The sequence below is a fragment of the Erpetoichthys calabaricus genome, chromosome 6 (assembly GCF_900747795.2).
Source record: "Erpetoichthys calabaricus chromosome 6, fErpCal1.3, whole genome shotgun sequence".
Taxonomy (NCBI): domain Eukaryota; kingdom Metazoa; phylum Chordata; class Cladistia; order Polypteriformes; family Polypteridae; genus Erpetoichthys; species Erpetoichthys calabaricus.
In genome coordinates this window covers 158,236,042-158,253,145 of record NC_041399.2, presented here as the reverse complement: position 1 = coordinate 158,253,145, position 17,104 = coordinate 158,236,042, and the positions used below count along the sequence as shown (strand labels likewise).

At 36.1% G+C, this 17,104-nt stretch overlaps 1 protein-coding gene across 1 annotated transcript; it reads left to right on the top strand.

The window, feature by feature from the left end:
• Nucleotides 1-4,412: 4,412 nt before the first annotated feature.
• Nucleotides 4,413-16,801, top strand: LOC127528335 (KRAB-A domain-containing protein 2-like). The gene is made up of 2 exons (XM_051928784.1): nucleotides 4,413-5,958; nucleotides 16,533-16,801. The coding sequence occupies exons 1-2, from the start codon at nucleotides 4,413-4,415 to the stop codon at nucleotides 16,799-16,801; spliced, it is 1,815 nt and encodes a 604-aa protein (XP_051784744.1).
• Nucleotides 16,802-17,104: the final 303 nt, after the last annotated feature.

Here is a 17,104-nt window from a genome sequence, read left to right as displayed (position 1 = left end):
AAAAGGTTGACAAGACAGATCCAAGCAACTATAGGCCAGTAAGCTTAACATGCATCACAGGAAAATTAAGGGAAGAAATTATTAAGGATAAGATTGAGCAACACCTGGCAAGGACAGAAGTTATTCTGAACAGTCAGCATGGGTTCAGAAGAGGGAGGTCATGTTATACTAACATGCTGGAATTCTATGAGGATGCAACAAAAGGATACGATCAAAGTGGAGCATATGATATTATTTATCTTGACTTTCAGAAAGCATTTGATAAGGTGCCACATGAGAGGTTGGCCATCAAACTAAAAGAAGTGGGAGTTCAAGGTGATGTTTTTAGATGGATGCAGAATTGGCTCAGACACAGGAAGCAGAAGGTGATGTTGTGAGGAACCTCATCAGAACTGGGCGATGTTAAGAGTGGTGTTCCACAGGGGTCAGTGCTGGGGCTATTTTTAGTATATATAAATGATTTAGATAGGAGTATACCGTAAGTAACAAGCTGGTTAAGTTTGCAAATGACACCAAGATTGGTGGATTAGCAGATAATTTGGAATTCGTTATATGATTACAAAAGGACTTGGATAGCATACAGGCTTGGGCAGATTTGTGGCAGATGAAATTTAATGTCAGTAAATGTAAAGTATTGCACATCAGTGTTCTACCTAGCGTTTTTTAGGAAAGTGTGTACTAGAGCAAACTGGAATCGGTCAAATTGAAAGATCTGTTTCTGTGTTAAATAACTTACAGAGAGATGCCTTTGTGGGAACTTTAAGATGCATGCATTGGTTGGCAAAAAATGAGTTTCCACATACAACTTTGTTTGAAAAGCTGTTGGAACACTGTAAGGAAATGGGTTCTTCCTTTTTACATCTCAATGTTGGTAAAAATGCACATTACACCTCTGAAAGAATAATGCAAGAGCTGCTGGATGTCTTAGCATCAGAAATAAAATCTAACATACTGAAAAATATACACGCAGAAATTTTTTTCAGTATTCTGTGTGATGAAACCACAGACATCTCAGTTGTAAATCAATTAATTATTTACATTAAATAGTGTATGTTTGCCTGGTCACTAAAGAGGTCAGAATTAGTTTTGTATCTACCCGTAATATGATTGATGGCAAAGCGGAGACTATAAGCAACACACTGAGTGAGACTATGGCCACTCTAGGCTTGAAAACTGCTAATCTGGTTGGACTAGGGTCAGATGGAGCTGAAATTATGATATGGAAACAGAAAGGTGTGGCAAAACTGCTTTAAGATAAAACATCTGGACGCTTGGTCAACTGCCACTGTGTAAACTGCTAATTGGCCCATACAAGTGCCCAAGCAGCAACTGCTGTACCTTATTTAACAAAACTGAATGACGATCTTAAGGCAGCTGTTCTATTTCTTCCAAAATTCTTCAGTTACGATGGCTGGTTTAACGGAAATTCAAAATATTCTGAACATTCCCCAGATTAGGCTGAAAATGGCCAGTGACACTAGATGGCTGTCTCATGACTTTGCAGTACAGTCACTATGATGTATACAGTCAGTATGATGAGTGATATCCTTGGAGGGCCCAGATCCTGGGGACTTTGATTATGGGAAAGCTGCAGTCAACTGGGCCTCTAGGAAGAAAAGAAGAATAAATATTTAACTGAAGACACATTCTGCATATGCAAGTTGGCTTTGAAGAATATTTTTAAAATTTTCTTCATTAGGTTTCCCATACTTGTTTTCATTGTTTTCACTTTTCTTCCCGACAGCAACAATACTTGTGCCTCATGGTTTATGTCATAACAATTGTTATTTAAAATTTTTGTTAGGGTTGCAGGATCCTGAATTGGATACTTCTTAAATTTAATAAAAATATTCTGGCACAAGTGTCAAACCTTAAAAAAGGAAGTCATATTGAGTATTGAAAAATAATTAACGATAATTAACTAATAAAAATAGTGCACATTTAATTTTCCCCACCACCAAGTTTCCCCGCCCTGCCCCACCAGGCTACTTTTTCATGCCTGGCTGCAAAAAATTTCTGGGGAGAACACTGCTCATAGGAAGTAAAAATGTTAGGTTTGAATACACAATGGGCAGTCAGAAAATCAAGAGTACACATTATGAGAAGGATTTAGGAGTCATAGTGGACTCTAAGCTATCGACTTCCAGACAGTGTTCAGAGGCCATTAAGAAGGCAAACAGAATGTTAGGTTATATAGCACGGTGTGTTTAGTACAAGTACAAGGAGGTTATGCTCTTATTATTAGAGGTTATTCTATCAGACAGTTGTGGCGAGAGCCCTCTTCTACGCGGTGGTGTGCTGGGGAGGCAGCATTAAGAGGAAAGATGCCTCACGCCTGGACAAACTGGTGAGGAAGGCAGGCTCTATTGTCGGCATGGAGCTGGACAGTTTAACATCTGTGGCAGAGCGAAGGGCGCTCAGCAGGCTCCTATCACTTATGGAGAATCCACTGCATCCACTAAATAGTATCATCTCCAGACAGAAGAGCAGCTTCAGCAACAGACTGCTGTCACTGTCCTGCTCCACTGACAGATTGAGGAGATCGTTCCTCCCCCAAACTATGCGACTCTTCAATTCCACCCGGGGGGGGTAAACATTAACATTTAACATATACAAAGTTACTGTCTTTTTTTCACCTGCATTATTATCATTCTTTAATTTAATATTATTTATTGTATCAGTATGCTGCTGCTGGAAAATGTGAATTTCCCCTTGGGATTAATAAAGTATCTATCTATCTATCTATCTATCTATCTATCTATCTATCTATCTATCTATCTATCTATCTATCTATCTATCTATCTATCTATCTATCTATCTATCTATCTATCTATCTATCTATCTATCTATGCTCAACCTTTATAATGCACTAGTGAGGCCTCATCTGGAATACTGTGTGCAGTTTTGGTCTCCAGGTTACAAAAAGGACACAGCAACGCTAGAAAAGGTCCAGAGAAGAGTGACTAGGCTGATTCCAGGGCTACAGGAGTTGAATTATGAGGAAAGATTAAAAGAGCTGAGCCTATACAGTTTAAGCAAAAGAAGATTAAGAGTTGACATGATTGAAGTGTTTAAAATTATGAAGGGAATCAGTACAGTGGATCGAGACTGTTATTTTAAAATGAGTTCATCAAAAACACGTGGACACAGTTGGAAACTTGTTAAGGATAAATTTTGCGCAAACATTAGGAAGTTTTTCTTTACCCAAAGAACGCTAGACACTTAGAATTAGCTCCCAAGTACTGTGGTAGACAGTAAGACTTTAGAGACTTTCAAAACTCAACTTGATTTTTTTTGGAAGAAATAAATGGATAGGACTGGTGAGCTTTGTTGGGCTGAATGGCTTGTTCTTGTTTAGATTGTTCTAATGTTCTAATGTTATAATCAAACAACTTAAAGTGACTGCAGCCAAGTTTGAGACCTAAGTGTGACATTAAAGACATTATATTGGATTTATTATTAAGTCAACACTGTGCAAGAGTGATGGATATGGAGGATAGTTGGGACAAAAATCCAAAGGAGGAAAAGGCAATGGTTATGACAAAGAGATGCATGGGAAGGCATTAACTTTTGTCTTTTCTTTTCTAATTTCCCTTGCACTTGTTTTTCCCTTGCACTTCCCTTGTTTTTTCCTTTTCTGCTCTAAACACACAAGATAAATATTTTTAATATTTGTATCTCACTAATGATTATTATGGGTAGAGAAGTGACATAATAAGGACATTCTTTCCTGTTATTATATATAATGTGTTGGTTTTATTTCAAAAATGTTTGTAAATGTGCGCAGCATTGTGAGGTCATCAATGGGAAGTACATCACATATTTAAAAAAAACAATAATATATATACTCCGGTGGGTTGGCAGTGGCACCCTGCCCGGGATTGGTTCCCTGCCTTGCGCTCTGTGTTGGCTGGGATTGGCTCTTGCAGACCCCTGTGACCTTGTGTTCAGATTCATGCCTAGGCATTGTATATAATGCCTAAAACTAGCCGGCAATGTATGAAACGATTCATATTTCACACATTTCCTAGGCATTCTATAGAATGCCAAATGAGAAACCGGCAAAGCATGAAATACATCTCCGATTCGTTTTGAATATCACGTGGCAAGGCACATGACTTTTAACACGCGCCTCAGGCTTAGAATTTGTCAGTTGCACTTTTGCGGTTTGTTCGGGAGTGTCAAAATACGCAATTTTACTTAAATTTGTTCAACAAAAAATTTGTTTTTTAGTGTGCTCCATGAAAATGGAGGAGCAAGCTGTAGTGTTGGAGAAGGAGTCATGGTCTATAGACATGAAACAACGATTTGACGATGAACTGTCCAAAATTCGAGTTAATGCTGCAAAAAACAGTATTTTCTTAACCGAAACTACTTACTAGAAGTTAATAAATGATGTACAAAAAGCCAAAATGACTACTAAGAAGGAACCCAGGGACTATTGGTTGCTGAATTGCTATGATGTGATGATTGTAGAAAACAAAAGTAAACTCATTTATCCTGTTAAAGAAGGCGTCAGTACTATACAGTATTACGTCACAGACTCAGAGTTATTTCACGAACTTCATGAAGCTTATTTGGCTATTGGACACAGAGGACGTGATAGAATGTTGAAAGAACTTTCAACCAAATACAAAAATGTTACACATCATGATATTGAACTATACATCCACCTTTGTGAACCTTGCCAGAAAAAACAGAAAGGTATTAAAAAGGGCATTGTTGTGAAACCTATGATTTTTTCCGAATTTAATTCCCATTGTCAGGTAGATTTTATTGACTTTCAGTCTCAGCCAGATAGAGAATACAAATTTATTATGGTGTACCAAGATCATCTCACAAAATTTGTGATTCTTAAGTCTCTAACGTCAAAAAGAGCTGAAGAAGTAGTCTACAACCTAGTGGACATATTCTCATTGCTTGGAGCGCCATCTATATTACAGTCGGACAATGGTAGGGAATTTGCCAATAATGTGGTGACCAGCTTGAAGGAGTTTTGGCCAGCACTGAAGATCGTCCATGGGAAGCCTCGCCATTCACAAAGCCAGGGTAGTGTCGAAAGAGCTAATCAAGATATCGAAAATATGCTCTGTACTTGGATGCAGGACAACAAATCTGACCGCTGGAGTGAAGGACTGCGTTTCGTTCAATTTATGAAAAATAGAGCTTATCATTCTGGGATCAAAAGAACACCATACGAAGCTCTTTTTGGCTGCAAACCTAAAGCAGAGCTTACAACGTCTTTTCTACCAGAAGATGTTTTAAAAGACATAAATACAGAGGAGCAGCTAGAAAAAGTAATAGAAAGCGTCCAAACAATGGAAAAAGGTGAAACTAATCAGATTATGCAAGAAAAAGAGCCTGTTTTAAAAAACATGGATGAGATTATAGTCGATAGGGGATTAAACCAACATGATGAAGACATGCTTACCGAAGAGATTTCTGTTTCTGATACCTGTTGTGTGTGTTTAAAGGAAACGAGTGATGCACTTGCATGCAAAAAGTGTCGTCAAAAAATTCATACCTTCTGTGGCCATGCTAGTAAAGATGATGAAATGGATATTTTGTGCACCCTTTGTTTCAAAACTGAAAATGCTATTGAAGGTAAAATAAATTCTAAAATCAATCTGGAAATACAAGCCAAAAAAATGAAAATGAATTCGGAAAAAAAATTTCCCACTGCTTCTTTGGGAACTACTGTGCGAGTTTCTATTCCTGACGTCGACAAGGGGCAAGGTGATTCGCGCAATATATTGGCAGTTGTAATGAGTGTGACAGAGGATGGTTTCTACCGACTTGGAACTTCTGAAGGAATTTTAAAACAAGTATATGCGAGATCACAATTCACTTTATGCCCTAAGAACTTGCTTAGAATTGAAGATATTCCTGACCATGAAATTCCTCTCCGGTCAGTTGCAATTGCTCAGATCAGTGGAAGCGGCCAAGGATTCGTCAAATGTATGTGTAAAACAAAGTGCCAAAAAATGAAATGTCTTTGCGTGAAAAATGTAATGAAATGTAATTCAAAATGTCATTCAAGCCTACCATGTTGCAACAAGTAGGTTAATTTTAATTTCTTATTTTTTATATGAAAATTTTGTTTCCCTTAATAAGAAAGGCATAAATTTTGTTTTGTACAACTTTCATTTTTCTTTACGTATTTTGAATACATTTTTTTTAATGGCACTCTCATTATTTTTTCAGAATAACATTTGTATTTTTGAGGAATGCACATCAATTTATATAATAGCCTTATCAGGACCTTTTTTCATACTTTGCCTAAATAGCATTTGTCATTCTATAGAATGCCTAGGTATTATATACAATGCCTAGGGAAAGTGTGTAATAATTCTCATATTTCATACATTGCCTAAAAACGCCGGGCATTATATACAATGCCTAGGTATTCTATAGAATGCCGGCTTTTCATACATTGCCAGTAACATATACAGTAATCCCTCCTCGATTGCGGGGGTTGCATTCCTGAACCCCCCGCGAAAGATGAAAATCCGCGAAGTAAAAACCATATGATCATATGGTTATTTTTATATATTTTAAGCCCTTATAAACTCTCCCACACTATTATAAACATTTCCCGCACAATTATACAGCATAAACCCTTTGTATTCTCTTAGATATTAGGTAAGATTTGTTGAAATTATGTATGTATGTAAACACACTATTTATATACAGTAAAACCTAAATATTATGTCAAAGATATTGAGCGTCTCTGATATCACATATGTTACAGCCATTACGACAGACAGGCCACCAGCAACAAATACGTACAATGCAAGAAAAATTGTATACAGTAAAATGTGTGTGTACAGTGACACTAAACTATGTACATGTAATAAGTACTGTACGTAGAAAATTAATTATGGTTACTCAAAAACAGTGACACGACGACTTGTCCGATAACGATGAGTTTAATTTTACTGCACAACAAAGGACAGCGTTACAGTTCTTCTAAAGGAGCCTGTTCAGGCGATTGTGTAGCACCGCCGTTATTCTTCTTCCGGCAGTCTTCAATCCAAATCCCTAAAGCAGATTCCATCCGGACTACCGCCTTATTACATCCACTTACAACTCATTTTGCGCCCTGGTTAAAGGACACTGTGGCCATAGATCTTATATGCTTTTCCTCCTTTTTTAAATAAAAACAATCATGGACTCATTGATGCCGTAATGGCGTCCTACAGCGGTGTAGCTGTTCCCTGCCTTCAACATATCCAAAACTTTTACTTTTTTGGCAATCGTTAGCATCTTCCGTTTGCGCTTGGGCACGGCCCCTGAAGCCATAACAAAGGGCTTGACTATGCACAAAGATAAACAAAAAAGAGCACAAAAGTTAACTCTTTACACAGCGAAACACGTTGATGCTGAATGAGCGAGACGAGACTTCCTGGTTAACGCAGCGGAATCGAATTCGGCGCTCTGTCGCTGAGCCAATCAGCACACAGGAACTTAATGGCGTGCTCTGATTGGGTAACTTCTCAGCCATCCCCCCAATAGCGTCCCTTGTATGAAATCAACTGGGCAAACCAACTGAGGAAGCATGTACCAGAAGTAAAAAGACCCATTGTCCGCAGAAACCCGCGAAGCAGCGAAAAATCTGTGTTATATATTTAGATATGCTTACATATAAAATCCGTGATAGAGTGAAGCCGCAAAAGTTGAAGCGCAATACAGCGAGAGATTACTGTATATATTTGTGAAGGCACTAGGAGCTTATAAAGTCTGCTGGAACATGTTTTGGTAAAAGATTTAAACAACCATCTAAACTAGATTACAGTATATTTTACTGAATCAGACTAATGCCGATCATTACTTCCTAAGAAGAATGAATGTTTCATTCTCAGTACAAACAAGCACTAATTCTACATAGAATTTTATAGAAAGAAAAGGTTGTAGTGTAAGATTTAAGTCAGACAAGGATTTTATGCTACTAGTCTTTAATAAAAAGCTTGGTTATCACTTTAGTTTAGGTACTGCAAAAATGCATCTATTACCATTTACTTTTATTTGACAAGACCTTAGAAAAGGCTTCTTTTGATGTTAATAATATTTACAAAGCACTAGTAAAGTGGTCATTCATCTATGCAATGTGGACTAGTAAAACAACTTCACTTCAGAATGGTCAGAAGTGGCTTAACTGAGACATACTGTATTTCTGTTGATATTGCATCTTTCAATGTGAGATCTATGAATCCCTTATATTCATAAGTCCTTTTCCAGTATATCAAAGGTTACTAATATGCCACACTGCACAGAAATGAATAACCTATTTACTTATACTTTATAAGCTGTCAATAAGTGGATGCTTGAAGGCGCTGTTGCCCTGTGAAACCCAACAGACATATGTAGACACAGGTTTAAAAGCACTAAGAAATATTTTAATTTTCTTCTGTAAAGTGCCCCTAAGCACCTCCACCACAATAAACAGGCAATAACTATAATAAACATACAATAATTCAACACCACAATTCTCCTCTTCTCCTCCCAGCAGCTCCGTCACACTCCCTCCCAACTCCAGGATGAGCTGCCGGCCATCCATCACAAAGCATAATTAAGACCAAAAGAAGCCTTTGTTAAGGTCTTATTATATGAGTAAACAAGTACTGTAATAGATGCATTTTTGCAGTACCTAAACTAAAGTGTTACCAAATCTTTCTTTTGTAATGTGGGCTCCTGCTATGAAAGCCAAGTAGGTGAATTTTGTTGGCCATAACTCATTGTATGCTTTGAAATTGTGACATGTTAATTTTTTACTTAGTTTGTTGTTATTATTATTAATTATTTCGTACAATCCTCCTCTTGTGTAGTTCGTTATGGTTTAGGAAATCTAGAAGGCTCTTATGTTCATGACTCATTCTTTTAGTTTTATAACTACAGAATATAATTTAGTGTCTTCATATGTTATTGGTGAATTAGGGTTATTGGTGAATTAATAAGGCCTTTACTACTCTATAATTGAAATATAAAAAATAACAATAACTATAAATCTAATTGCAATTACAATTAATTCTGTGACATTCGTTAACAAAATGTAATGACCAACACAGCTCTATGAGTGTTGACTGGTATGTAAACCTTTTCTTCACTGAGTCACTGCCTAAATCAAGAAAACATCTTTAAAGACTAAAAAGATTTTCGTAATTTTAAAATGCAGTAATCTCCCTCTAATGTATTATACATAAAAGTTTGAAGGAAATCTGATACGATAAAAGATTTCATTCCAAACTTTAATCTGAAAACAACATTTCATATAAGGAAAGGTTATTACAACAGTGAAAAAATAAAAAACAGATCAGTGACACAACATTTCAGCTTTATAGCTTTTGTCAGTTGTGGAGAAATCTATTTCTACTGAATCTTTGTTATCGAGAACTTACTGCTCTGGACTTATTTAATATGTTTGCAAGTGATGTGGAGGTTAAGTGGAGAAATGATGTAAGCTCCGTTGATAATAAAAACATTGACATCTAAGATAATAAAGAAAAGTGATTTATCGATGACAGTTTAGGAAACAATTGGCTAAATAAGGCACACATACCTGTCAAACTTTATACTTTTCTTATTCCAAATATGCAAGATTGCATTTCACAGTAAGAAAAACTATTACCAAAAAAAAAAAAAAAAACGAATTCTTAACTCAGTTTTATTCAAAACTGTGAAGGACAGGCTGGGTCTCAATTTAGAGACTCATGACATAGAAATGAAAGGCAGAAAGAGGACTGACAATAGGCAGCATCGAATAAACACCCATGCTAAGCAGAACAGGTAGCTTTGAGAATTTAGACTGAGAAATGCATGAAAGGTATTGATTATGCAAAATAAAAGTGAATGTTACAGATACCCCAGTTGCTAAGTCTTTCAGTCAATGGAACTAAAACTGTTTTGAAACAAAGTCAAATGTAGAATAAATCTAATAATTTGAGAAAGTCATTTTAACAGAACTAAAGTAGCTAAATAAGCATAATGTTTGGAAGAATGGCAGCATGAATAATCCATTCTGACATGCTCAGGTAATTAAGTTCACATTAAGGAAATTCATATAAAAGTAACCACTGTAAAGGCACACATGATTAAAGTGGATATTTCCTTGCAGGGAAGTTAAATGCTAATAATTCATTCAAATGCAAATTCAATTTATACTTACAGGATTCTCCTTCTTTTGTAACATTCAGAAGAAATGTATGGCATGGAGATAAACACAATACTGCATTTTGTATAAGAGAAAACCTTTTATTGCTTCCCTTCTTTGGCTTTTGCACAAGTCTTTCGCTGCTGTGCAAAGTTTATTGAGGACACTCATATCATGTGCCTCATTAGAAAGATAAGGACAATTATATACAAATAGTATTTAGTTCAATGAAATAATTTGATAGAATTTAAATTTAAACAAATATATGTAATTGTAATTTTTGTAAATCTGGGATAACCAGGTATATTCACAATAACTAATAACTAAAACCTCTAAACTAGATTTTAATATCATTTTACTTTCATTTAAAATTAGTTTCTGTATGAAAAAATGTGGCAGTTAGTTTGAATTCTAGCCTCATTATTTATTAGACCTACAGATGTTTCTGTGTCATTTGCATTTAAATTGGTTCAGCAGTAAATTAATCCACACTTTCCATTATATGGCTTAAGAGGATTTTTGTCCATTTAGACCCTAATGTACTAAACATATTGTGAGACGGGCCTGGAGGCTAGAGGGATACGCAGTAGCAGACAAATTAGCATGCCTAACATTTGATAGTTCAGTCTTTTCTTTTACCTTTGCCCATAACTTGACAATGAGGATATGGAGTGGTGGGGCTATTCGAAATTCATTTGAAGAAAGTTTGCAAAATGAGACAAAGAACAAGAAGATAAATGATAGACATACAGAACTCTGACATAACCCTAAAGACACAGAACTAGCTGCCAACATTACAACACATTACAACACATATTACAGCTGCCCTGAGAGGTATTACTGATCCATTCACTAAACAATTGCTGTTCACTTTTATTTTCTGAAAATGACAACCGACAGCAAGCATTGCAAAGCCTTAACAACACATGAAACGCTTCTTTATGAAAATCAAAACACTAACAGGAGCAACTTCTTTAATTCTTTAAAAATAATAACATTTCTTTCATTTCCATTTTAGCAAAGAACCAGAGGATCAGCTATTATCAAAAACTTCAACTATGTAATTATAAAGGAACACATCATACACAATTATGCAGCATTTTTGTCTTTCAAATTCTGTCAAGGCCATCATATTGGCACTTCAGTGTTATTTCAATTAGGCAGCAATTTTGTTTTTAATTGTTGTGTTAAATTAGGATGACCACTAGAAGATCCATGGCACACTAAATAAACAAGAATTCTAACTAAAAAAAGGATTTCTTAAGTTTTAAGTGTATACCTAGCAAATGGTGGTAAACATATTTAACCCTGCCATTTTCTAACTTTGTAATGAGCAAGATTATCTCAAAAACCTACTAAATAAGTTTTAACTATAGTGCTTACTTAATAAGTTACTTAATAACCTAAGTTCTTAAAATAATTTTATTTCAGAATAAATCTGTGTGAAACAAATTTCTTAAATTCTGCTGGTTTGGCAATTCCTCTATATGTAAAACAAAAAAAAAAAAAACAAAAATCAGAACATATAATAGATTATGTTTCTTCAAAAAATGTAATCTATATATTATTTGGCATTATTACGTACCACATTTGGCAGTTTGTCTTTTAGTCTGCTCATACATTATACAGTAGATAAAGGTGATATGAAATAGTCCACACACCCATATTAAAAGTTTTGATTTTTGAGATGGTAAAGGCTGAAATAAAGAACGATCTGAAGCACACAGCCAGGTCAAACAAGGAATGACTTGACAAAGGGGGTTTGGCTGGATCAGTGTCATGGAGTCACCCAGGCAGAGAACAGAGCTCACAGGTATGGAAAATCAGCAGATCTTCCTAAAAAGGTATGAGATCTCTTTTACAAATGGAAGATTCAGAGTGCTAAGCTGAGAAGACTTGCTGCTGTAATTGTGTTTCCACAACATAATATAGGATTTTTTACTTACAGTATGAAACTAAACCTTTGAATATTTTCTTTCAAACCTTTTCAGTTTGAATTATTTTACATTACAATTATACATTTGTTTTTCACCTAAATATTCTCAATTGCAGGACCTTATCTACAGTAAAAAATGGTTCATGTTGATGTTTATTGTCATGTATACAGAAAATAATGAGAATATTACTTGTATGTCCTTCACAGATAAGTTATCATTGTATAATACAAAAAACAGACAAGACCTGCAGTGCCATAGGTTAAATAGAAATTGGACAAAAGATATAGGGAACACACACACAAGTTTCATTCATGTAGCTACTAAAATGTGTGGCTGTTGAGTAACCTAATGACCCGAGGATAAAAAGTGTTTCTGAATCTGGTGTGAGTACGAATAGCTCTGTACTGTGAGACTGAACAGAAGGAGGGAGAAAGGTGACTGTGCAAGATTGTGTAGGATGGTTTCTGTATTAAACTGACTTAAATATGTAGCTTTATCACTTTCATAGAGGTAACTGATCAAGGTTATTATCAGCAGAACCACCTTTAATGTGGAAGCTGGTGGTTTTGGCAACTGCGCTTTGGTACAGAGCAGCGTATTTAAATAATTTTGCTGCTAAAACAAGTGGGAATGAAGTAACAAACACATCAAACGTAATACATTAAGTAAAATTAGTAACTATAAAATCATAGCCAATGAAGAAGACATTAATGCTGTTTAATCAAAATAAAAACCAAGTAAATTTTTAAATAATTACAATTTATGACATATATTGTCACTCTCCTACCTGTATGTTCATCTAAAATTCCCTTTATTTGTTTCAAATGATTTGTCATTTTTTGTCAATCTAGATATGTGGGACAGAAGTGGAAGGATTTAGTAATGTTTGGTGTTAGGAGATCCACATGATTATGTTTTGAAAGAGAAACACCTCATTGTAGGCTCTAATTTATGAATCTATCATATTTTTGTAAATGTATGTTTTAATTTTTTCATAATTATTAATTTGTTTTTATTAGAAATCATACAATCTACCAATTCTCTTTAAAAGAAGACAGGAATGAAAGTATCTAAAAAAGCATTACAGTTTAAGCTTTCTAAGGTCACATTACCCTTATGTAAGGAATACCTGTAAATTCGAGACAGATCTGCAAATGGAAATATGCCCAGAGGATCCATCAAGAGTTAAAGATGGCTTAGTGAAATAACAGGTACTTTACTTATTTGTGAAGTTGTGAACTGTGTTCTCTACAAAGAAAGTTTAGTTCTTAATTCCTTACTTTATAAGACTGATTGATTTTACTTGAGCTAATATTGAGAAAGAATGTGTTGTACAATTGTAGCACATTTTCTACCTTGACACAAGATAATTAGCTTTAGTCCTCATGGGAAGACAGTCAGAAGTGACTGTGAAGTGAAGTGAAGCTTTGATGTTTGCTTCCTGCCTTGAGCCAGGTATATATTTTTTTACTGGTATGCATTTCTGCCTTCTGCAAACTGGTTCCAGAATCAATTGTTAGAAAAGTAAAAGATTTTGGTGGCTTCTTCCATCAGTCTGTACTTTGAGGATGAATACTAGACTAAATTAGTTCAAAAACAATGATTGGGTGTTATGAAGATTACCACAAAATTAAAATTTCAGTTTCCAGTTTATTAGACAAAGATGTTTCCTAAATACACTATCAAGCTGGTTCATTTGGGCATTATATTGTACTCATAAGAAAGCAATGATTAATATAAGTGATTGAGGAGTATTAAGTATTTTACGTAAAAGGTACTTCACAGTAGTAGATAACAAAATAATGTGTTCTTATGTATACTTAATCAGAAAAATAATATGCAGTTTAAAACATAAGATTCTGCAGGGATGCTTTTAAGAGATATAAAGCCCTGATATGGCCATTCTACTTTCTAATTTACAGACATAATAATAAAGTCTGGTTCAAATTACTTATTTTTATGAATTTAACCTTGATGAATATGATTTTTGGCTAATTTTCCTTTTGGTGTATTTATCATCTCTTGACTCCATTTCTAAATAAAAATAAATGAACATTTTGGTGAGGACTAAGTTGCACTCTGTGCGGAGTGGTGGCTCTGAGGCTAGGAATTTTGCACTGGCAATCGGAACGTTGCTGGTTCGAATCCTGTAAACGTCAAAAGTGACTCTACTTCGTTGGGCCCTTGAGCAAGGTCCTTAACCTGCAATTGCTCCATCCTAGGTATGACGTTAATCTACATCCAGCCCTGTATGTAGGCCCTCCAACCTGCAGGGAAAACCTGGGGGCTGGTGGCAGGATTGGCACTCCAGCCACCATAAAAAAACCTCACACTGTTCCACTCCATGTGAACTAGTGTGGTGCTGAGGTGTCACCCATTGCATGGCTCCACTCGTTCTGTCAAAATGACTAATCTAAAATTTTTCCCCAGTGTTGCCATCAACAATTTATTCACATGCATCATTGTTTTTTTCCTTCTTTTTGGTATTGGTAAGATTTGCATCTAAACACTGCACTTTCATTTCTTGTGCATTTCAAGTTTACTTTATCTACTATAATTCCCCTAAATTCATATTTTTAATACTCTAGTTATTTTATATTTTAATTTTCATCTCAAACTGCTGCTTTGTCCAAAATTTTAGATGACCACACTTCTTGAAGCAAAGGTTTTCTGAGGTATGGTTTTCTTTCACTTTCTTCATAAATCTTTGAGAAATGGATGAAAGACTACTGAGAAGCACATGAGTGGGACTCTTACTGATGCTGATTGAGAAACTGTCTCTTTGTCTTGAAAAGGACTCGATCTTGACTCTGTCTTTTAGTACATCCACAGGACAAGTGCAACCTAAATCTTATTCTCCCTTTACGATCAGAAAACCTATATTTGCTATAATCTGTACTCAGTCTTGACATTGGTCTCGATCCTCCTTAAACTCTGTCTTGACTTGATCTCGACCAATTGTGGTTTTTGGCTTCTCCTGAACTTGGCAAAGTTGCCTTTGACTAAGCACTAGCCTGAATCTTTAGATTACAATGTACACCCCACATACTGTATAAGCAATAATATTTTCTATAAGGAAAGTAAACCTAAATCATGCATGACTTTATGTGTAAGAAGGAAGATTTAGAAACGTTTAATTGAAAGGCTGGGAATTGATATAAAAGCTGAAGTTATACTGCCATGCTTTTTTAGCAGTGGCGGCTCGTGAAAAAAGTTTGGGTGGGGTGCAGTTTTTGGGAGGACAAACTGAAGCAGCACTTATTTATTACATAGTGTCTTTGATATACATCTGTCTTTCTATCTATCTGGTCATTCCACATGCTCTCATGGTCCTCATCTTAGTGTCAATGCACATCTTGGCCTGTCCAGTACCAGACCCATAGGACAAATCCAGGCTAAAATGTATTATACACTTTCCCCCATGCTGACTAATCTGTTGTCAGCTTTCTCATTTCTGCTGTGCTCCAAAACCTCAGTTCTTGACATCTGCAGTCCCCTTACTCTTCCCTATAACTTGCCCTATACAGTAGATGTGGAAAGGAACAGGTGCACCTGCAACCCAAATTTTATACTACAGCTGTCTCTAAATTGCCCAGTCCTCTGCGAACTTGTCTAGTTCCCCATTCTGCCAAAACTCATACCATAATGTCTGTACCCTAACCTCTGTAATCTTCTAATAACGTAGACTTCCATCTGTCCTATAACACATCCATAGCATAAGTCCAATCCAAATCTTATTCTGCTTATTCTGTCCTTGGCCATTTTCACTGTAATCCATAAATCTACATTATACAGGTAATAGTCCTCAGATTTTTTTAACATTTATCATTTACCACTCCTACAGAGTCATTCCCACCCTAATTGTATTCAACACTTACTACCAGTCTACCCAGTCATATACAAGTTTGCCAGGCTTACCTCACCTGGGCACAAGTTCACATTGTAAGATCCACAGGCCCCCACATCATAACTCCCCTCCCAAACCTGTCGTTTAGTACATCCACAGAACAAGTCCAACCTAAATCTTACTCTGCCTTTACGATGAGGAAACCTATATTTCCTTGAACATGTATTATGCTCTGCTTTCCTTCAGGCCAGAAAATTTCTCAATTACTTTCTAATTAAATTGAGTCATTTCACTATTTCTGCCAAAAAAATTAGCCTCCTACTTTTGTCTAGATCAGTATTTCCCAACCTTTTTTCTGTAGCTCTGAGGCTAGGGATCTGCACTGGCAATCGGAAGGTTGCCGGTTCAAATCCTGTGAATGCCAATAGGGACTCTGCTCTGTTGGGCCCTTAAGCAAGGCCCTTAACCTGCAATTGCTGAGCGCTTTGAGTAGTTTAAAAACGCTATATAAATGCAAACAATTATTGTAGTGGCATACTTTTCATAACCAAAATCGTCCAAAATCATACCACTATTTTACTAACAACAAATATGTATTCAGTGCATCTCATACACTTGCTTGAAGGGGCGGGACTACTGGAGAAGCCAGTAAAAAAAAGACCTCCAAGATCAGCATTCACAGACACAGCACTTAATGAGCACTTTGGCAGTATCTCCAAGCTTTCACCCATTTGCCCAGCCATCTCTGCCTTAGGGGCAACTTGTATGCCCACTATCCAAGAGCCCTGTGAAGCTCATTGGCGACCTCATACCGAGGAAAGAAGGACTTTAGCAGCCAGAAGACATGTCCAAAGTGCTCTAACATGGTGATCATGGAGTTGCTTTTATGCCAGCTTCTACAGATAAACCTATACTCCTAAGACAGGTCTCGACCATCTATGGAGCTTGTGTGGGAAAAAGTCAGTGTGTAAGCTCATCCTCAAACACTGGACTGCTGCTGAATTCTTAGCTCATGTCAGTCCAGTCCAACCTCTTTCATCTTATTTTTTTCTTCAAGTGAATGACTTATAAAGGTTTATAAACCGATGTATGAGCTGAATTTTCTTTGATTTCTGAAGTTCCACTTGAAGTTGCCATCTCCCTAAAATCGTGCTCGCTCATCTGTAGTTACAT